Source organism: Octopus sinensis, linkage group LG29 (genome assembly GCF_006345805.1).
Source record: "Octopus sinensis linkage group LG29, ASM634580v1, whole genome shotgun sequence".
NCBI classification, from domain to species: domain Eukaryota; kingdom Metazoa; phylum Mollusca; class Cephalopoda; order Octopoda; family Octopodidae; genus Octopus; species Octopus sinensis.
This window is the reverse complement of record NC_043025.1, coordinates 11933982-11957859: the sequence shown is the minus strand read 5'-3', so window position 1 is coordinate 11957859 and position 23878 is coordinate 11933982. Positions and strand designations below refer to the sequence as shown.

Below are 23878 nucleotides of genomic sequence, written 5' to 3'. Positions count from 1 at the left end.
AAGGTGCCATGCAGTGGGATTGAACCCCCGGAGCCATGTGGTTAGTAAGCAAGCTTCATAGCACAAAAGCCACTCTTGCACTTAGTGTGATTGTCAGCTTCATGGGAGAGACACAGAGAAGAACATATTTAATGATACTTACGCTGCCATCTGCTGGCCTAGTTGAGCTGCAAAAGTAGATAATCCTCTTTTCAGGTCGACATACTCCATGGCTAAGGCTGCACCATCTCCAGGTAGCTTAAATACCTGGATTAGAAATCACAAAAGACAGAGAAATTGCATGGTTTAATATTTTCCATATTCAGTAGCAGTTTTTGGCTGTATGGTTAACCTTTTAAGGACAGGTGTTGTTTATTGACACAGCATGCTTTCTTCTGCAAAGGACAGGTGTGTTCCTTCTCTAGCCAGGCTTGGCTCATAAGGGCCGGTTTCCCAGTTTACTTGGCGTATAGGTTCCCCACCTGGACGGGACGCCGGTCCATCACAGGTGAGCCGCTAGATGCAGGAGGAAAGAGTGAGAGAAAGTTTTTTTGTATTCTCGAGCCATGCCAGGCTCATAAGGGCCGGTTTCCCGGCTTCCTTGGCGTATAGGTTCCCCACCTGGACGGGACGCCGGTCCGTCGCAGGTGAGCTGCAAGATGCAGGAGGAAAGAGTGAGAGAAAGTTGAGGCGAAAGAGTCAGCAGAAGTTCGCCATTACCTTCTGCCGGAGCCGCGTGGAGCTTAGGTGTTTTAGCTCATAAACACACACATCACCTGGTCTGAGATTCGAACCCACGATCCCTCGACCGCGAGTCCGCTGCTCTAACGACTAAGCCATGTGCCTTCACAATGTTCCTTCTTGAGCCATGCCAGGCTTATAAGGGCCGGTTTCGTGGTTTCCTTGGCGTATAGGTTCCCCACCTGGACGGGATGCTGGTCCGTCGCAGTTGAGCTGCAAGATGCAGGAGGAAAGAGTGAGAGAAAGTTGTGGCGAAAGAGTCAGCAGAAGTTCGCCATTACCTTCTGCCGGAGCCGTGTGGAGCTTAGGTGTTTCGCTCATAAACACACACATCACCCGGTCTGAGATTCGAACCCGCGATCCCTCGACCGCTGCTCTAACCACTAGGCCATGTGCCTCCACTAGAGGACAGGTATGGTATGTAAATCACATTTGTGGAACTCTCAAGTAAAACAGGGAAAATGTGCCAAAGTTTCCCAAACTGGAGAAACCAGGCGGCACTCAGAGAAGAAAATGTGGAAGCATTCTTGAATTACGATGGCATAATAAGCACGATGTGACAACGCCCACAACTTTCCACAAGGTAGGCATACCATAAATCCTCGAGTAAAGTCTGCCCTTGAGTATAACACGCAGGGGATTTTTAGGGGCTGTACCTCCTGAAAAACCTAAACCTTGTGTATAATACGCAGGGGATTTTTAGGGGGGCTGTACCTATGAAAAACCTAAACCTTGTGTATAATACGCAGGGGATTTTTAGGGGGGCTGTACCTCTGAAAAACCTAAACCTTGTGTATAATACGCAGGGGATTTTTAGGGGGGCTGTACCTCTGAAAAACCTAAACCTTGTGTATAATACGTATACCTTCTCTACCTTGAGTCGTGAGTAATTAAGCCAGCAGCACTTAGTGCAATAACAACCACCACCACAAACAACAACAGCAACCACCACCACCACCAACAGCAACTGGCGGTGGCAACATCAACAACAACAACATACCTTGTATGGTTTTGGAATTCTCACAGCTTTGGTGTGAAGTATTGATTCCAAACTGGCCATTTCACCCTCAAACATATGCATTGCCTGAAATAGATACAAAAATATAAATCTTAATTCTCCATATCTATTTGAATTTTGATGCAATTTCAACCAATCAGTGACGTCTATTGAGGTAAAAACATCCTGTGCCGTATGAATATGTCCCTCGTTTAAGAAACAGATTCGGTTTATTTACATTTGTGAAGAAAAAAGATACCCTTCCCTCCACCCCTAACCCTAACCGTAACCCTAAAACAGATTGAAATGCAATAGATCGATACGAGGGTTATAATTATGGGTGACAATTTGATATGACACCGCTAGAAAAAACTGCCATCAAACCGAAAAGATGCCAAGGCTGAATACATATCAAAGAAAATTAAATAATATTTTTCGAACAAAGTAAATAATTTTTTAAACTAAGTAAATAAATTATTTTTATAAACAATTTTTAAAATTAGGGTTAAAAAGTCGTTGTAGGATCGATTACTTACGTCTAGCTAGCGCGGATGCGCAAGTGCGCGCACCGGGACTCCCCGTTCGCTGGTAGTACCAAAACTGAATTACTTACCGTAGAATCGTTGCTAAACTTCACATAGATCTTTCCTTTGTCCGTCTCAAAGATGTTTCCTCCGCAGATATACCCGCCGGCACTGCTACCGACCTTCTTCACCATGGTGCAACCCAACTCTGTCTTCACGACTTCTTCCATCTTTGACAATCTCACTGGAACGTGTCTCGGGTGTATATATGTGTGTCTACGTGTCTCTGACTGTACGTGGATGATGTTGTTATTTATTGTACGGCATATAAGTTAACGATTATGTCGTGGGATGCAGTTGTCCCAACAGTCTTATTCACGACATGGGAGTATATTTGGCGACGGGGTCTGACCTGACGGAGTCGGTAGCTCTGCGCGGAAGAAATAATCACGAGACACTTCGTTCGAAGAGCACCGCCACCTAGTTTAGCTCTTATCAGCTGATTTTGCTTCTTATTTACGCATCAACAAAAAAACGCGAGGGAATGGAAAGAAAGTAGCACTCAATACATTAAATAGGAGTGGCCTACCAGTTTTGGGCAATCTTTCGTCTCTAGTAGACCTTTCCGCCGATATCCGTAAAAAATTATTTTTTTTACATATGGGCTTGCGGGAACTTTTGAAGTAATGAGAGCGAAAGAGACTAAGAGAAAGCGATTGTATGACGAGGGAAGTTCTTTTGAAATTACCGTGCATGGCAAGCATTGATGTACATGTGTGTGTGTGTGTTTGATGGGGTGTGGGAGACAGACAGTATGTTGTGTAAGTGAAGTGCTTCTGTTAGTGTGTGCGAAGAGACAGAGTAATGTGTGAAAGAGAGAGATAACTGAAATTTTTTACTCGGTGTATGTGTATATGTATGTATATTACTTCAAAAGTTCCCGCAAGCCCATATGTAAAAAAAAAAAAATTTTTACGGAAATCGACGGAAAGGTCTACTAGAGACGAAAGATCGCCCAGTTTTTAATAACACCATATTTAGGATGGGCAATCCTCCGAGGCGTAGGAGTGGCTGTGTGGTAAGTAGCTTGCTTACCAACCACATGGTTTCGGGTTCAGTCCCATTGCGTGGCACCTTGGACAAGTGTCTTCTGCTATAGCCTCGGGCCGACCAAAGCCTTGTGAGTGGATCTGGCAGACGGAAACTGAAAGAAGCCCGTCGTATATATGTATATATGCAGGAGTGGCTGTGTGGTAAGTAGCTTGCTTACCAACCACATGGTTTCGGGTTCAGTCCCACTGCGTGGCACCTTGGACAAGTGTCTTTTGCTATAGCCTCGGGCCAACCAAAGCCTTGTGAGTGGATTTGGTAGATGGAAACTGAAAGAAGCCCGTCATATATATGTATGTATGTGTGAATGTGTATATGTTTGTCCCCCCACTCACAACATCGATTTACAACTGATGCTGGTGTGTTTATGTCCCCGTTACTTAGCGATTCGGCAAAAGAGACCGATAGAATAAGTACTAGGCTTACAAAGAATAAGTCCTGGGGTCGATTTGCCCGACTACAGGCGGTGCTCCAGCATGGCGGCAGTCAAATGACTGAAACAAGTAAAAGAGTATATATTTCTTTACTACCCACAAGGGGCTAAACACAGAGGGGACAAACAAGGACAGACAAAGGGATTAAGTCGATTACATCGACCCCAGTGCGAAACTGGTACTTAATTTATCGACCCCGAAAGGAGGAAAGGCAAAGTCGACCTATATAAAAGAGTATATACACACATATATACGGTGGGCTTCTTTCAGTTTCCGCCTACCAAATCCACTCACAGGGCTTTGGTCGGTCCGAGGCTATAGCAAAAGACACTTACCCAAAGTGCCATGCCGTGGGACTGAACCTGGAACCATGTGGTTGGTAAGCAAGCTACTTACCACACAGCCACTCCTACGCTATCTATGCTTTTTGTGGGACGACCAATGATACTCTCTCTTGTAAATCTTATGCCTGTTAATAGAGATATCAGAAGATATGTGTGATTGCACAGACGACCTCTGCACCTAGAGTGACAAGTGCAACTATAACTACCATTATAGATAATATGCATGTGATTGCAGTATTTATCAGTTGATGTAAACCAGGTCAGAGTAACCTTTTTCAAGAAGCAGGCTGTATGAGACAAAGCTTATTATTATCTGGCAGGTCATGCTACTAAAAAGAAAATCAATGGTAATTTTTTGTTAGGTGTGCACTCAAGGCCAGATTAAGGTTTTGATAAAAATGCCCTAAACCATTTCCCATTTCTGTGGTACCCCCTTCCTTCCCTTGATGCCCTAAGCATGTTGCTTATTTTGCTTAATGGTTGATCCATTGCTGTGTGCACTTCAGAAAGTTCTGCAGCACATAGGTTGCAAACAGCTAATGTGAACCTTTAATTGCTGGAAAAGTATGCAGCTGATGTGTGTGACCGAAAACGGTAGTTTGTGATGTCAATATTGATGAACTGGAAGGCAGCAAGTTGACAGAAACGTTAGCGCGCCGGGCGAAATGCTTAGCGGTATTTCGTCTGCCGTTACGTTCTGAGTTCAAATTCCGCCGAGGTCGACTTTGCTTTTCATCCTTTCGGAGTCGATAAATTAAGTACCAGTTAAGCACTGGGATCGATCTAATCGACTTAATCCCTTTGTTTGTCCCCTCTGTGTTTAGCCCCTTGTGAGTAGTAAAGAAATCAGAAATGTTAGCAAACAGGGAGAAATGCTTAGTGGTATTTTGTCTGTCTTTATGTTCTGAGTTCAAATTCTGCCGAGGTCGACTTTGCCTTTCATCCTTTCGGGATTGATAAATTAAGTACCTGTTGCATACTGGGGTGGCTCTAATCGACTGGCCTCCTCCCACAAAATTTTGGGTCTTGAACCTAGAGTAGAAAAGAATATTTAAGGCAGTGAGCTGGTTCGCCAGCCCTCAGTCAACTGGTCTAACCCATGCCAGTATGGAAAGCGGACGTTAAACGACGACGATGATGATGGTAATATAAGTATATACGGGTGAGGGTAGGGAACAATAAGAAGTTCTTACTGCATGAAAGACACGATAACCTTATCAACAAATATGCTGACGAATTAATTGTACATAATGATGATGCAATATTTGCCATGTAATCAAGGCGGCGGCGAGCTGGCAGAAACGTTAGCAAGCCGGCCGAAATTACATCGACCCCAGTGCGTAACTGGTACTTAATTTATCGACCCCGAAAGGATGAAAGGCAAAGTCGACCTCGGCGGAATTTGAACTCAGAACGTAACGACAGACGAAATACCTATTTCTATTTCTTTACTACCCACAAGGGGCTAAACATAGAGGGGACAAACAAGGACAGACATAGGTATTAAGTCAATTACATCGACCCCAGTGCGTAACTGGTACTTAATTTATCGACCCCGAAAGGATGAAAGGCAAAGGTCGACCTCGGCGGAATTTGAACTCAGAACGTAATGGCAGACGAAATACTTCTCAGTATTTCGTCCGGCGCGCTAACGTGTCTGCCAGCTCGGCGCCTTTTTTATTTTGAGAAATATATTACGGTGAGACATATTGAGAATATTTCGAAGTTTCGACCGACAAGATGGCGGATGTGGTGTCACTCCGAAAAATATCGAAGGACGTCCACTGAAAGAACCATTTCTCGTCGCGGGACTTATTCCTGTCGTGGACAATCTATGTTTCAAACAGATTGCAATTACACATGCACACATATACACAAGCAAGCTTACAGACACACACATATTTATATAATATATATATATATATACACATCTATTCACACATCAACGTGTAGACTTATCCACATTCAATTGAACTGTTAACTTTGTTATTAGAAACGAATTTGAAATAATTTGAATTTAAGCATTTTGTTCTGTTATAAGCATCTTTCAAAATCAACGAAATTGCACAGTAATTGAAAGTATTTCAAGAAAATTGAATTTACTTTTACTTTCAAAGTCTCTGCTTGTGGGAAGTCAAATTCAAAATGGCCGTTATTTTCATCCATCGAAAAATTATTAACGGCTTTCGGAAATCTATTGAGAAATGTTTTCTGAAAACCGTTAATATATTAGACAAATAAAAATTACGACACAAGGTGATTATGGCGTAGGAATAGAATTGGTAAAAGCATTCGATTTCCCTTCAGAATTGACAGCATATCGATCTCAGGTTGATATTTCGGTCTTATTAAACCATTTCTTCGAATTATTTCAATCATTTATTTTAATAATTTAATGAACTTATATTAACAAGCGTTTTTCTTTTCCTTCCTTTTTTTTTTGTTTTACTTTCAGCTCTCACCCTTCGATCTCAGTATTTGCACAACTGATCGATAACCTGTTGACCCCTATCGATTTAAATTAACCGATACATTTTTCCCCCGGTTTTCAAGTCATCTTTTTTTTTTTTCTCCGTTAGATTTCGTATTTGTTCGTATTATTCGGAAAAAATAATGCCAACTCCACCGTCGTCGTCGTCGTCATCGTCATCGTCATCGTCGCCGTCGTCATCTCCCCCGTCCTCATCTGCGGATCAGTCCTCTCCCTCAGACCGACGCCCACCGAATGTCGCACGCCGTCCCACACCCCACCGTCCACGCTCTCCCCCACGCCCACCCTCTCCCCCGAGTCCGGTCCCTCCCCCGCGTCCGCCCACTCCTCCAAAACGACGATTCTCTCCACCACCACGCCCATCCACTCCCCCATCCCCGCCTTCTCCCACACGATATCCCTCTCCCCCGCGCCCTCCCTCTCCGCCGAGCCCGCCGCCCTCTCGCTCACGCTGGCGCTCTCCTCCACACAGGCTCTGTGCCCCAAGCCCGTCACCTCCCTCACGCCCATCACCCCCACCGCTCTCTTCTAAGCAGCCAACATCGCCCCCGCATACACGCCGGCAGAAACACCCCGCCCTGATCCGTTCATATTCCCCAGCATATATTCCTGCTCATTCTTCAAACATACACCTTCCCTCCTTAAATACATTGTCCCAATCACTGACCTTCTCACCATCGGAATTGTCCTCGTCGGATTCCGAATCGGAGGATTCAATGGGGTTATCATATAAATTCACATGGAGGGACCGTCTGCGCAGTGCCAAACATCGGATCTGGCATTGCTTCCATGTGGTTTGCATGTGCTGCTACTGGAGGAAAAAGCCCTTGCCAAAGAAATTCAAATGCAAGAAGCGTGGATGCAGGAAACGCAGAGCCGTTTGGTTCGCATCGAAGCTGGAAACTGTCTGGGAAATTCCTACAGCGAAAGGATAACAACAAGAGGACGAAGCGAGCGTGAAGCCGAGAGAGAAACCATACAGAGGGGAAGCGAGTCGTCGTTGTTTGAGGATAATCCGGACCTGGCAATCCTCAGATAAAAGGACTTGGAGAGTCGGAAGACCGACGGACACGATGGAAGAAAGGAGTTGAACGTGTAAGGTGAGTTATATTTAGAATTATTGGATCAATTATTGGGTCTGACTGCGCTACATTGACAAGGGGCAATACCCCGAAACGCGTCTGTAGCTGTCGGACTGGCAGTGTGAAGCGGCTGACCTCCCGTGTTCGAAGGTTATAATGGATACAGATCGTGTATCAATAGCTATCTTAAGGCGGTGGCCTCATGGAGCTGACCAGCGGCAGCGATTATTCTTATATCTATAAGAATGCCATATTAATATGGCGATAACAATTAATTTCCAGTAAACGCTGTCGTAATCTCTTTTATAGAGACTTAGTAATTTTAATATTTCTATTATTGGATCAAATTGTTTGGATCTTTTCGGTTTGACCGGCAGTTTTTTGGCGTCAGTAAGGGCATCCGGCCGTAGAAAACTTGCCACACGCATAGCGCTGCGTATATGTACATACATTTTTTTGTAGGCGTGGGCATGGCTGTGTGGTTAGGGAACTTGCTTCCTAGCTACATGGTTCCGGGTTCAGTCCCACTGCATGGCACTTTGGGTAGGTGTCTTCCACTATAACCCCGAGTCGACCGAAGCTTTGTATTTGAATTCGGTAGGTGGGAGTTACTGCCGTGTGTGTATGTGTGCGTGTAGCTGCTCAGTGCCTCTCCGAAAGACTGAGAGGGTTCGATGATGCTTCCACGAGAGATTTTGAGCTCTCATAAGGAGGCAAGTGTAAGTTCCATCCAACTGCCTCTCAAGCTTCTTGATAACGTCTTTGATACCAGAGGGTGCACACTCTCCTACCCTGATGTAATCTCCAGGGATACAGGCACCAGCAACAAGACCTCGATAATGCTATGATGGACCGTGATTTTGAGCTTTTCGGTTTGACCGGCAGTTTTTTATATTTGTACTTTGGTTGGATGACACTTCCACGAGAGATTTTGAGCTCTCATAAGGAGGCGAGTGTAAGTTCCATCCAACCGCCTCTCAAGCTTCTTTGATAACGTCCAGGTTTCTGGGCCATATAGTAGAATTGGTTCGACAGTGGCTTTGAAGATTTTAAGTTTGAATTCTCAACAACCCTGCAACCTATGGCTCTGAGATGACACAGGTGGTTATTTCCCATATATTTGTACTTTGGTTGGATGGCGCTTCCACGAGAGATTTTGAGCTCTCATAAGGAGGCGAGTGTAAGTTCCATCCAACCGCCTCTCAAGCTTCTTTGATACCAGAGGGTGCACACTCTCCAACCCTGATGTAATCTCCAGGGATACAGGCATCCAGCAACAGGACCTCCATAATGCTATGATGGACCGTGAAGTCTGGCGTAACACAGTAAATTCCATTGTCTCGACCACGGTCGAACATTGAAATGAATGATGAGGTATGATTTCATGGCCTGGTGGTTTACCTGTCTCTAATCTTTACCTGTCTCTAATCTTTACCTAGAGGGTTGGATGATGCTTCCACGAGAGATTTTGAGCTCTCATAAGGAGGCGAGTGTAAGTTCCATCCAACTGCCTCTCAAGCTTCTTTGATACCAGAGGGCGCACACTCTCCTACCCTGATGTAATCTCCAGGGATACAGGCATCCAGCAACAGGACCTCCATAATGCTATGATGGACCGTGAAGTCTGGCGTAACATAGTAAATTCCATTGTCTCGACCACGGTCCAACAATGAAATGAATGATATGGTATGATTTCATGGCCTGGTGGTTTACCTGTCTCTAATCTTTACCTGTTTTTTTTTTATGAAATAATGGATGTTTCTTTATATTCCAAAGGTCTTTGAAAGCGCAGAGGAGGCAGTGGTTGTGTCAACAAGGAATACAAACGTGAAATAACTGTTTTGTTCAGACAGATACAAGGGAACCTGTGGAATATCAACAATCATACATGCATACACGTACATGTGCACACACACATACACACACAAGCAGACATACATACACATGCATATATATATATACACACACATACATATACACACAGACTCTCTCTCTCTCTCTCACATACACACACACATATGCACACACACACACAAGCAGACATACACACAAGCAGACTACATACACATGCATATATATATACACACACATACATATACACACAGACTCTCTCTCTCTCTCACATACACACACACATATGCACACACACACACAAGCAGACATGCATATATATAAACACACACACAGACTCTCTCTCTCTCTCACACACACACACACACACACACAAGCAGACATACATACACATGCATATATATATATATATATATATATATATTATATATATATATATATATATATATACACACACACATACATAAACACACACACATTTGATGGCTGCCCCCTCGTTATCGAGTATGGCCATTGCACGAAGCTTAACTGTTTTTGGTGCTGTGATCGAATGTGACTTTTTAGCCCAGCCAAAGATCTACAATGTCTTGTACATAATTGGCAACTAAAACCTTTACCGGCCAACAGCCGGCTGTAGTTGTAACTGGGCTTCATGTACCTTTGCATGTCGTTTAAGTCCACCTGCCGAATTACACTCTCTTCCACATGCCCGACAGATATGATTAGTATGGTGTGTTACACCACCACCAGTGGCCAGGTTGTCACTCATCTGTCTCGCTTTATGACTACGAAGATGACTCTTGAGTCCAGCTTTACTGAGGCAGGGTCTTGCACAGACACTGCATGTCAGCATCCTAGGAAGACCCTTCCCATATACATACATACATGATGATGGCTGCCCCCTCGTTATCGAGTATGGCTATTGCACGAAGCTTAACTGTTACTGGTGCTGTGATCGAATGTGACTTTTTAGCCCAGCTAAAGATCTACAATGTCTTGTACAGAATTGGCAACTAAAACCTTTACTGGTAAAAAGCCGGCATACACACATGCATATACATATGCAAACACAAATATATACATGCACATATACACGCACATACAGACACATACAAACATATATATATACACACATATACATACATACATGCACATAGACAAATATACACACACACACACACATATGCATACATACACATACATATATATACACACATACACATATACATATGCACACACAAATATATATATATATACACACACACAGACATACATCTACACATATATGTACATGCACATACACACAAACACACTGACACACATACACACATAAATACATATACACACACACGTGCACATATACATATATACACATACAAATATATACACACATACACATGCATACACATACATATGCACACACAAATATATACTCACACACATACATCTACACATATATGTACACACATACACACTGACAAATATACACGCACAAATATATACACACACACACACATCGGCACATGCACATACACACAAACACTCTGACACATATACACACAAATATATATGTATACACACACACACACACAAATATATATGTATACACACACATACATCTACACGTATATGTACACACATATACACACAGACAAGCACACTGACACATATACACAACCATGCACACATACACATATAACCACACACACACACACACACACACATATGACAAGCTTCCACACTGGTTCCGTGTACCAAATTCACTCACAAAGACCTTAACCAGCTTGGAGCCACAGTAAAAGACACTTGCCCATTGTGCCACCCAGTGGAACGGAAACTGGTAACCCATGATTGAGAAGCGAGCTTTACATAAGAGCCATACTTACATGGTACCCCCTTAAAGGATTTTCTATCAATCGCAGAAACCACCCCCAAAGGAAATCTGTCGTCTTAATTCTTGTTAAAAGAATTTTATGAAACAAATTTAGTTTTTGGGAGAAAATTTATTTATATATTCTAAACATGAAAAATGTAATAAATTATTAATTTGAAAATTAATTATGAGTTTCTGTTATTATTTTATTCCTTTACTTGTTTCAGTCATTTGACTGAAGCCATGCTGGAGCACCGCCTTGGTCGAGCAAATCGACTAAAGGCAGTGCTCCAGCATGGCCACAGTCAAATGACTGAAACAAGTAAGAGAGCAAAGAGGGTATAGCCTTGGGCCAACCAAAGCCTTGTGAGTGGATTTGGTGGATAGAAACTGAAAGAAGCCTTTCGTATATATATATGTGGCACATAAAAAGCACCCACTACACTCACGGAGTGGTTGGCGTTAGGAAGGGCATCCAGCTGTAGAAACACTGCCAGATCTGACTGGAGCCTGGTGCAGCCTTCGGGCTTCCCAGACCCCAGTTGAACCGTCCAACCCATGCTAGCATGGAAAGCGGACGTTAAACGATGATGATATATATATGTGTGTGTATATATATATATATATATATATATAATAATAAATATTAGGGAATAGATCTAAATTTACAGGGAAAAATCAGATTTAGGATTGAATCCAATTTTATAGTAAAATATAATATAATATTAATTAGAGAGAAAACCACTATTATGCAAATCAAACAAAGAAAGACTTAAACCAATACATAAAAAATTTTATATAAATTAAATATAATTAAGATATCCACTACGATCGTTTCTTGTCACTTCAATGGACATTCATCAGGTGGTTTCAAGACCTTCTATGCAATTTTGAACTTAGAAGGTCTTGAAACCACCTGATGAATGTCCATTGAAGTGACAAGAAACAATCGTAGTGGATATCTTAATTAATCTTAATTATATTTAATTTATATAAAATTTTTTATGTATTGGATTAAGTCTTTCTTTGTTTGATTTGTCTCTAATTAATATTATATATATATATATATATATATATATATATATATATATATATATATATATATATTAATAAATGAAATAAAACATATGCATATATATAACACATATGTACGTACCTACCTCTACATGTATATATACACGCATATATGAGTACAGGACACCAAAGGGACGTCGAACACAAAGAGAAACGAAAACATAGACACAAACCAAAGGAACTGGACATTTTTTTAAAAGCAACAAAAAATGGAGTACAGGACAATTAACACAACGAAAAAACCCCTTCTTCAGTCGCTATGGTTTCATCTACTCTACGTTTCGAAGGATAAAAGCGAGACGTATCTTCGACAAGAAACTTTCCTTCCTGCGAAAAGCAATCAATTAAAATTCTGAGATCTTTTCGCAGAGGGGTAAAAAATGGTAAAAAAATGGTTAAAAAAACAGGACAGTAGCGACAGTACAAAAATATAAACAGTAAAAAAATAAACAGTAAAAAAATATAAACAGTAAAAAAATATAACAGTAAAAGACAGGACAGGGAAAAACAAGATAAGAAGGGCTGTTGACGCCGAACGAAATATATATATACTTATTCTTTGTAAGCCTCTCTTTTGCTGAACTGCTAAGTTACGGGAACGTAAACACACCAACATTGGTTGTCAAGCGATGTTGGAGAAACACAAACACACACACATACACACACATATATATATATATATACGACAGGCTTCTTTCAGTTTCCGTCTACCAAATCCACTCAAAAGGCTTTGGTTGGCCAAAGGCTATACTCTCTTTATTCTTTTACATGTTTCAGTCATTTGACTGTGGCCATGCTGGAGCACCTCCTTCAGTCAAACAAATCGACTCCGGGACTTATACCTATTTCTTCATTAGCCACAAGGGGCTAAACATAGAGAGGACAAACAAGGACAGACAAAGGTATTAAGTCGATTACATCGACCCCAGTGCGTAAATGGTACTTAATTTATCGACTCCGAAAGGATGAAAGGTAAAGTCGACCTCGGCGGAATTTGAACTCACAACGTAACGGCAGACGAAATACCGCTAAGCATTTCGCCTGGCGTGCTAACGTTTCTCCCAACTCGCCGCCTAGGTGTATGACAAGGTGACCTTTGGGTTACTGGTACAGCTTTTGCGCTATTTCCGTCTCTCCAATTTTCTTCACAAGGCTCGGATCGATCATACACTGGCTCAGGATGTCACTCGGTAGGATCGAACCCATGATCCATTGTTCGTTTTGTAATCAAAGTTAATTAAGATTTAATTTATTCAGATCATTATTATTCACAGACCTAAAACTGGTCTGCCCCGGTGTAAACAAGACGTTTCATTGGTCGGTTTTCAGCCAATCAAATGTCGAGTGTCGTTTTTGAAAGCAGGGACAAATTATTTCAGAGCTTAAAGAACTTCAGGTAAGCCAACCCCTTCCTTGTTCTTGTTTATATTGTTGTTTAGGTCCCGGTCGGCCCCGTTTGGACCCAAATTTTATAATCAAAAGCCTTTCAGCCGTATCCTTTCTGTCTAGAGATACCAAGGACTACATTAAGGTGTCCTCTCGTCTTTTAAAATAATGCGCGCAATTTAAAAGTAATTAGGAAGTTCTCTCTTAGAAACTTTGCTTCAAGGTAGGGACCCTTCGGTTGTTTGTTGTTTAACCCCTCCCCCCTTCCCTGAAGCGGTCCTTAATTGAGTATGACTAGTCATGACTAGTCGATCCTTACTTTGTGTAAAAAATTTTGATAAAAAAGCATTTATTTTGTGTTTTATTTACTTTACGAGGTAGTCTTAGGATCGACTAGTCACGACTAGCTAGCACGGATGCGCGACTACGCGAGTGCGCGCACCGGGACCACTGTTCTCAAGTAGTACCCATTAATCAAGGTGTCCTCCGTTTCTTTTAAGACGGTATTGTGTGATTTGATAAATTAAGTACCAGTTACGCACTGGGGTCGATATAATCGACTTAATACCTATGTCTGTCCTTGTTTGTCCCCTCTGTGTTTAGCCCCTTGTGGGTAGTAAAGAAATAGAAATAGGTATTTCGTCTGTCTTTACGTTCTGAGTTCAAATTCCGCCGAGGTTGACTTTGCCTTTCATCCTATCGGGGTCAATGAATTAAGTACCAGTTACGCACTGGGGGTCGATGTAAACGATTTAATCCCTTTGTCTGTCCTTGTTTGCCCCTCTGTGTTTAGCCCCTTGAGGGTAATAAAGAAATAGGTTTGTTACAGTGTACTTATATTTAGTTTAAGTACCCCATATAATCCTTCGTAACTTTTTTTTGATCTTTTCGGTTTGAACGGCAGTTTTTTCTAGCGGTGTCATATGAAATTGTCACTCATAATTATGACCCTAGTATCGATCTATTGCATTTCAATCTGTTTTAGGGTTAGGGTTAGAGGTCGGGGGAAGGGTATCTTTTTTTCTTCTTCACAAATGTAAATAAACCCAATCTGTTTCTTAAACGAGGGACATATTCATACGGCACAGAATGTTTTTGTTGTTTTTTTTTACCTCAATAGACGTCATTGATTGGTTGAAATTGCAGAAATTGAAGAAAAAAAAAAAGAAACAAACATCTTACAAACTATAGAATTTTCTCAATAAAGCCAAGAGAAAAAGATGTTTTATAAACACATTCTACCAGAATACGAAGTTTAAAAGTGTTCAGTTACGTGGAAATTATTTTAAAAAACTGCTGTTCAAACCGAAAAGATCCTATAAATGTTTTGTGTATAACAGACTATATTGTTGTTCTTTGATTTTATTTGCTAGTTCTAGAGCAGTGCTTTTCAACCTTTTTGCTGGAGCGGAACCCCAAGGAAACATTCCACTGGCTCGAGGAACCCCTGTGCAATAATTTAATAGTCTTATGCACACATATCTGCACAGGAGAATTAAAAATTTCTGCCGATTTTAGCAGTTTTGTAACTTCTTGCGGAACCCCTGGACTGTACTGGCGGAACCCTGGTTGAAAACCACTGTTCTAGAGTTTCATACATAAATGGTAAGAGAATAACAGAATTAGTAATTGGTATGTTTCAGACCCCAGGATGGATGAAAAAGAAAGGATAGCAACAATGCCTTCTTATGCTGTGGTAAGTGTGGTTCAATTTCTGTTTTGTTTATCTAAGTGGATGAAAATGTTGAGGAAGCACATGAAGTCTCTTTTTTTTTTTTTATTTTACTTGTTTCAGTCATTTGACTGCGGCCATGCTGGAGCATCGCCTTTAGTCGAGCAAAATCGACCCCGGGACTTATTCTTTTGTAAGCCCAGTACGTATTCTATCGGTCTCTTTTTGCCGAACCGCCAAGTGACAAGGACGTAAACACACCAGCATTGGTTGTCAGACACACAAACATACACACACACACACACACATATATGATTGATTGATTGATTGATTCTAGTTTCAGCTTATGAGCTGTGGCCATGCTGGGGCACCGCCATTATATATATCGGTCTCTTTTGCCGAACCGCCAAGTGACAGGGACGTAAACACACAAGCATCGGTTGTCAAGCGATGTTGCGGGGACAAACACAGACACACAAACATATACACACACATACATATATATACATATATACGACAGGCTTCTTTCAGTTTCCGTCTACCAAATCCACTCACAAGGCATTGGTCGGCCCGAGGCTGTAGTAGAAGACACTTGCCCAAGGTGCCACACAGTGGGACTGAACCCGGAACCATGTGGTTGGTAAGCAAGCTACTTACCACACAGCCACTCCTGCGCCTATGTATATGTGTGTGTGTATATATATTGTGTGTGTGTATATATATATAATATATATATGTTGTGTATATATATGTGTGTGTGTATATATATATATATAAGTTCAGCAAAATTTAGATTCAGATGAATATGGTACTTAAGTTAAAGGCACCAGAATTTGGTATGGTATTATCCATATAAAGCAAATGGGGTGATTATAATCAAAATAAGCAACAAGGATGTCCAAGGTAGAGTAGTACAATCGTTTCACGCTACTTCATTTTATTAAACACTGTAAGTATTACATCAGTTTTAAAATGTCGAACAAAGAGTATATATATATTTATTTATTAATTTTTTATCTCCTCCATCTTATGGGCAGCAACACCTGCGTTTGCAGCTGATGCTGTTGCTGTTAAGCGAATGGTCTTCGTCCCAGAGCTCACAAGATGGGAGAAGTCCGAAACGTGGTCCTTTGCTATTCGTAAGACCCGCAGAAGAGAAAGCAGGTCAACCCCCGACACCAAGAGCATCGACGGATGGATGAAAGCGCATCCAGGCTCAGTGGTTGAGTAGGAAGTCGGGGACAAGAAACAGGAAGAAAGAGTGAGAGAGAAAGTTGGAGCGAAAGAGTACAACAGGGGTCGCCACCACCCCCTGCTGGAGCCTTGTGGAGCTTTAGGTGTTTTCGCTCAATAAACACACACAACGCCTGGTCTGGGAATCGAAACCGCGATCCTCTGACCGCGTGTCCGCTGCCCTAACCATTGGGCCATTGCGCCTCCACCTGCTGTTGCTGTTGAGCGAACGGTCTTCTTCCCAGAGCTCACAAGGTGGGAGAAGTCCGAAACGTGGTCCTTTGCTATTCGTAAGACCCGCAGAAGAGAAAGCAGGTCAACCCCCGACACCGAGAGCATCGACGGATGGATGAATGCGCATCCAGGCTCAGCGGTTGCGTAGGAAGTTGGGGACAAGAAACAGGAAGAAAGAGTGAGAGAGAAAGTTGGGGCGAAAGAGTACAACAGGGGTCGCCACCACCCCCTGCTGGAGCCTTGTGGAGCTTTAGGTGTTTTCGTTCAATAAACACACACAACGCCTGGTCTGGGAATCGAAACTACGATCCTCCGACTGTGAGTCCACTGCCCTAACCATTGGGCCATTGCGCCTCCACATTGCTATTGCTGTTGAGCATAGCGGTCTTCGTCCTAGTGGGAGAAGTCCAAAACGTGGTCCTTTGCTATTCGTAAGACCCGCAGAAGAGAGAGCAGGTCAACCCCCCGACACCGAGAGCATCGACGGATGGATGGATGAATGCACATCCGGGCTCAGCGGTTGCGTAGGAAGTCGGGGACAAGAAACAGGAAGAAAGAGTGAGAGAAAGTTGGAGCGAAAGAGTACAACAGGGGTCGCCACCACCCCCTGCCGGAGCCTCGTGGAACTTTAGGTGTTTTCACTCAATAAACACACACAACGCCCGGTCTGGGAATCGAAACTGTGATCCTCCGACTGTGAGTCTGCTGCCCTAACCACTGGGCCATTGCGCTTCCACATTGCTGCTGCTCATGATGATGATTGTAATGGTGGTGATGATGACTATTCTCATTTATATATCAGTATATTTTCATTTGTGGAGGTGCATGGCTTAGTGGTTAGGGTGTTGGACTCTCAACCATAAGATTGTGGTTTCAATCCCTCGACCAGGCAATGCATTGTGCTCTTGAGCAAAACACTTCACTTCATGTTGCTCCAGTCTGGTCAGCTGTAGAAATGAGTTTAGCCTGGAGAAGGACGGGCTCCACTAGGCTTTCTTGCATGACTGCAGTGCCCCGATGATTCCCCAGTGGTTAAGGGACCTGTCAGTTGTCAATATTTTCATTTATGTTTTCTTTTATAGGGTTCAACAGTCTTTGTAGCAGATCCTGACCAAGTGTGGGTCCCCGGGGTTGTAACCCAGGTTTCAGATGACAATTTTGTGATCCAGGTTGGACAGAAGGTAAGTTGTCATAAATCATTAAAAAAAATGTTTTAGCCATAGTGTATCTAGGACTGCATTATCGAATGTGACCTTCCTCTTTTAAGATGATTTGGCTGCTATTTCTTTTGAGTACTGCATATTGAGTTCTCACCTGTTCTTTTTCTGTAATGTGGCCAATGCTATTTTCTCAAATATAAGCAGGGTTTTATCTTCTTTCATCATCATCATTATCATCATCATCGTTTAACGTCCGTTTTCCATGCTAGCATGGGTTGGATGGTTTGACCAGGTTATGGGAACCCAGGAGGCTGCGCCAGGCTCCAGTCTGATTTGGCAGTGTTTCTACAGCTGGATGCCCCTCCTAACGCCAACCACTCCGTGAGTGTAGTGGGTGCTTTTTAAGTGCCACCGGCACAGGTGCCAAGGGAGGCTGGCAAACGGCCACGATCAGTTGGTGCTTTTTATGTGCCACCGACACGGAAGCCAGTCAAGGCGGCGCTGGCATCAGCCACGTACGGATGGTGCTTTTTACGTGCCACCAGCACAGGTACCAGGGTAGGCTGACAATGGCCAGAATCGGTTGGTGCTTTTTACGTGCCACCAACAGGGAAGCCAGTCAAGGCAGCGCTGGCATCGGCCACATAGGGATGGTACTTTTTACGTGCCACCGGCACAGGTGCCAGGGGAGGCTGGCAAACGGCCACGATCGGTTGGTGCTTTTTACGTGCCACCAACAGGGAAGCCAGTCAAGGCGGCACTCGCATCAGCCACATATGGATGGTGCTTTTTACGTGCCACCGGCACAGATGCCAAGCGAGGCTGGCAATGGCCAGAACCGGTCGGTGCTTTTTATGTGCCACCGACACGGAAGCCAGTCAAGGCAGCGCTGGCATCAGCCACATACAGATGGTGCTTTTTACGTGCCACTGGCACAGGTGCCAGGGGAGGCTGGCAAAATCCACAATCGGTTGGTGCTTTTTACGTGCCACCTATTTGCTAACTCTTTACTCTTTGCCTAGTTAAACCTTGGGGCCTCTCAATTCTAGGTTTGCTTCCATATCTGGAATTGCTTCAGTTATTCTAGATTCAGGTATAAGAACTAGATTATCAGCATATAGGAGTTCCAATAGACAGCCAGTCTTGAACTCCTCTGTGATGGCCTACAGGAATATTATGAATAGGAGGGGTCCTGAGGATTGAACCCTGATGGACCACTTCCTTCATACATCTCCATTCATCTTCCCACATGGCCTCAGACTCAACACAGAGGCTTACATCAAGTGCCTGGAGGAGGTAGTACTGCCCTGGGTCAAGAAGGTGGCTGCTGCAAGACCCTGTGTCTGGCAACAGGACTCTGCACCGTGCCACACATGCAGGACAACCCAGTCGTGGCTGTCAGACAATTTCTGCGACCACACCACCCCTAACATCTGGCCACCTAGCCCCTCAGATTGCAACCTCCTTGATTGTAGAAGCACATGGCCTAGTGGTTAGAGCAGCGGACTCGCGGTCGAGGGATCACGGGTTGGAATCTCAGACCAGGCGATGTGTGTGTTTATGAGCGAAACACCTAAGCTCCACGTGGCTCCGGCAGAAAGTAATGGCGAACTTCTGCTGACTCTTTCGCCACAACTTTCTCTCACTCTTTCCTCCTGCATCTTGCAGCTCACCTGCGACGGACCGGCGTCCCGTCCAGGTGGGGAACCTATATGCCAAGGAAACCGGGAAATCGACCCTTATGAGCCAGGCAAGGCTCAAGAAGGAACACCTGATGTGTGAAGGCTGTTGTTGGAAGCACATGGCATAGTGGTTAGAGCAGCGGCCTCGCTGTCGAGGGATCGTGGGTTCGAATCTCAGACCTGGTGATGTGTATGTTTATGAGTGAAACACCTAAGCTTCACGCAAATCCGGCAGAAGGTAATGGCAACACTTCTGCTGACTCTTTCGCCACAACTTTCTCTCACTCTTTCCTCCTGCATCTAGCAGCTCACCTGCGACGGACCGACGTCCCGTCCAGGTGGGGAACCTATACGCCAAGGAAACCGGGAAACCGGCCCTTATGAGCCAGGCATGGCTCGAGAAGGAACAAACAAAAAAAAACCCCTTGATTATTATATGTGCAATGCAGTTGAGCGAGAGCCCAATAAAACTCCTTGTAACATCAAAGATGGACTGGAGGCAAGGATTATGGCAGCATTCACAACAATGATGATGATGGTGAGGATGGTGTATAATTTACGGTTTAAAAATGGTGTGAATATTGATGCTGTTTTAGTCTATATAAGCTGTATGCAATTAACCACACCACTAATTACTGTTTCTCTTTCTCTCTCTCTCTCTCTCTCTCTCTCTCCACTTCTCTCTCTTTCTGCTCCTCTCTCTGCTTCTCTCTCTCTCTCTCTCTCTCCACTTCTCTCTCTTTCTGCTTCTCTCTCTGTTTCTGCTTCTCTCTCTGTTTCTGCTTCTCTCTCTTCTCTCTCTCTCTCTACTTCTCTCTCTTTCTCTGCTCCTCTCTGTTTCTGCTTCTCTCTCTCTCTCTGCTTCTCTCTCTCTCTCTCTTTCTGCTCCTCTCTCTCTGTGCTCCTCTCTCTCTCTCCACTTCTCTCTCTTTCTGCTTCTCTCTCTCTCTTTCTGCTTCTCTCTCTCTCTTTCTGCTTCTCTCTCTCTCTTTCTGCTTCTCTCTCTCTCTTTCTGCTTCTCTCTCTCTCTTTCTGCTTCTCTCTCTCTCTCCAGGAAGTGGTGGCCAGCATGAAAGACCTCCTCACCAATATGCATGAGACACCACAATCGTGTGAGAACCTCACCAAATTGACCGTCATTAATTCAGCCACTGGTAAATATAAATTTGTCTGTAATTATATATATATATATATATATATATATACATATATATATATAAATGAAAAAATCGAGTCGAACGACGATTTAACAAAATTCCTTTATTCTTGACATATGTTTCGAAGACTGCATATTCTTAATTCCGAAGGAATAAAGGGTGCATTATGCCGCCTTCTCATCAGGAGAGACAAGGAACTTATGTCAGCATCATGACGAATGAAAACTTTTAGATGACTGCCCACACGGAGTCCATAGTGAGTCCATGCTAGGATAATTCATTCAACTACTTATATATATATATATATACCGGAGTAAACATATAAATGTGAAACAAGGTGGAAAAAAGAGTACTCAAATACCAGTGGTAGAGTAATATGCTTTATTTAAAGCAGCAGAAAATTCAACAAAATCTGTTACTCTGAGTTTCCCGTTGCCGTTCATCAGACAGTTTTTGCTAGCTCAAGTACCTGACTGTTGTTTCAAGCCAGAACCTCTCCCTGTAAGTATTTTTCTAGCAAAAACTGTCTGATGAATGGCAACGAGAAACTCAGAGTAACAGATTTTGTTGAATTTTCTACTGCTTTAAATAAAGTATATATATATATATATATATATATATATATATATATCGTGAAGTATATTTGCCATTTAAATATGGCTAACCCCTAAGAGTGGATGCTACTGTAGCTTGTAGCCCCAGGAGGACACCTCCTCCAGCTGGCTATTGATACACTTTCTGTACCCTATCAGTATTTGCAAAGGGAAGCCATCCTTCCCATCTTCAATCTGACATGATACACATGGACTCACAGGGATTCAAATTATTCTCAGTGAGGAAATATATATTTTTTATTTAGAGATAGTAGTCCCCTTCATCCCACCATATAAAAGGATTTTAATTTAACTTAATGAGTTGTAAGTATTAAATTAAATTTCTTTTATATGGTGGTATGAAGGGGACTACTATCTCGAAATAAAAAAATACGTATATATATATATATATGATATTTTCCACATGAACTACGATGAAAAAATATGAGAAAGATATATAATTTTTTTTGCGCCAGGGGTTCCTTGAGACTTGTAATTTATTTTAAGGTTTACGCAAGGGTAAAAAGGTTGAGAAACCCTGGTTTAACCCCTAAATAATGCAGTAACACACCTATTTACTGACATCTCTTTACAAGATATATTTTGTATTTTCTTTAACAGTGTTGACTTGCCTGGATTTGCGCTTCCAGCAAGATGCTGTCTACACCTCTGGTGGCAACATCCTAGTGGCTGTCAACCCTTTTAAGGAACTCCATCATCTCTATTCCGAAGAACTTATCCACACGTACGCAGCAGCCAAGGGATCGGTATGTGTTTTATCTCGGTGTCTTTATTGTGGTTTTGAACTTCTTTGTTGCTGAAGGCAGGCAACCGGCCCTTGTGGTCGGGTTGCCTGCTAGTATGAGCTGACGGAGGATTTGAGATGTGTGCGGCACGTCGTTGTACTCGGGAATACTCATTCACCAGAACAAAACTGAGGTCCTGGAACCAGGGTTCCACATAAAAGGCATTGGTGTGGGTGCTGGTGCCACACAGCCAGCATCCTCCTCCTCTTCCCTCTCCTCCTTTCCTCCTCCTCTCCTCCCCTCCCCTCCCCTCCCCCACAACTCCCCACCTCCACCATCTTCTCTCCCCTCCTCCTCCTCCCCTCTCATTCTCCTCTTATCTTCCTTTCATCCCCTCCTCCGTCTCTCTCTCTCTCCGTCTCTCTCTCTCTCCGTCTCTCTCTCTCTCCATCTCTCCTCCGTCCTCTCTCTCTCTCTTCTCTCTCTCTCTCTCTCTCTCTCTCTCTCTCTCTCTATATATATATATATATATATATACATACATAACATCGTCTTTTTGTGTTGTTTCAGTTTGTGGAGCCCCACATATTTGGCTGTGCCAAACTTGCCTACGACCGGATGTGTGGACAGTTTGGCAAGGACCATCAGACCATCATGGTCAGCGGAGAAAGTGGAGCAGGAAAGGTATATATATATATGTTCTTTTATTTGTTTTGGTCATTTGGCTGCGGCCATGCTGGAGCCCTGCCTTTAGTCAAACAAATTGACCCCAGGACTTATTCTTTGTAAGCCCAGTACTTATTCTATCGGTCTGCTAAGTTATGGGGACATAAACACACCAACATTGGTTGTCAAGCGATGGTGGGGGGAAAAGCACAAATACACAACTATATACATATGTGTGTGTGTGTGTGTATATATATGTGTATATATATATATATATATATATATATATATATATATATATATATATATAATATACACACACATATATACATATACAAATATATATATGTATATATATATATATACACATATATACATATACAAATATATAATAATAATATTAGGGAGTAAATCCAAACTTACAGGGAAAAATTAGATTTAGGATTAAATCCAATTTTACAGTATAAATATATATGCAAATATATATATATATATATATATATAAAATATATACACACACACACATATATTCTTCTATTTATTTACTTGTTTTAGTCATTTCACTCTGGCCATGCTGGAGCACCACCTTGAAGTGGTTTTCCTCAAACAATTTGACCCCAGGACTTATTTTTAAAGCCTGTTGCCTATTCTATTGGTCTCTTTTGCCGAACCGCTAAGTTACGGGGGGCGTCAACACATCGACACCGTTTTATCAAGCGATGACAGAGGTGGACAAACAGACACAAAGACTCAAACGCATAGCCTAGAACTTATTCTTATTGTATCTTACTAGATATTTTGTTTTACAATGTGTTGACGACATGTTTACCTTTGTGTTCCTCTTTCACC

At 42.7% G+C, this 23878-nt stretch overlaps 2 protein-coding genes across 2 annotated transcripts in view; one reads left to right on the top strand and one right to left on the bottom strand.

The window, feature by feature from the left end:
- The window catches only part of LOC115226168 (ketosamine-3-kinase), a 12592-nt gene extending 9793 nt beyond the window's left edge, over positions 1-2799 (bottom strand). The window contains exons 1-3 of the mRNA XM_029797165.2: positions 2331-2799; positions 1721-1804; positions 143-246 (exon numbers count right to left, since the gene is read on the bottom strand). Coding sequence (XP_029653025.1) covers positions 143-246; positions 1721-1804; positions 2331-2471 — 329 coding nt within the window. The 5' untranslated portion in view covers positions 2472-2799. The remainder of the gene's footprint in view (positions 1-142; positions 247-1720; positions 1805-2330) is intronic.
- Positions 2800-13867: 11068 nt separating this feature from the next.
- The window catches only part of LOC115226033 (unconventional myosin-XIX-like), a 54275-nt gene continuing 44264 nt past the window's right edge, over positions 13868-23878 (top strand). Inside the window, exons 1-6 of the mRNA XM_029797004.2 lie at positions 13868-13896; positions 15530-15582; positions 18108-18206; positions 20922-21021; positions 22239-22384; positions 22934-23047. Coding sequence (XP_029652864.1) covers positions 15538-15582; positions 18108-18206; positions 20922-21021; positions 22239-22384; positions 22934-23047 — 504 coding nt within the window. The 5' untranslated portion in view covers positions 13868-13896; positions 15530-15537. The remainder of the gene's footprint in view (positions 13897-15529; positions 15583-18107; positions 18207-20921; positions 21022-22238; positions 22385-22933; positions 23048-23878) is intronic.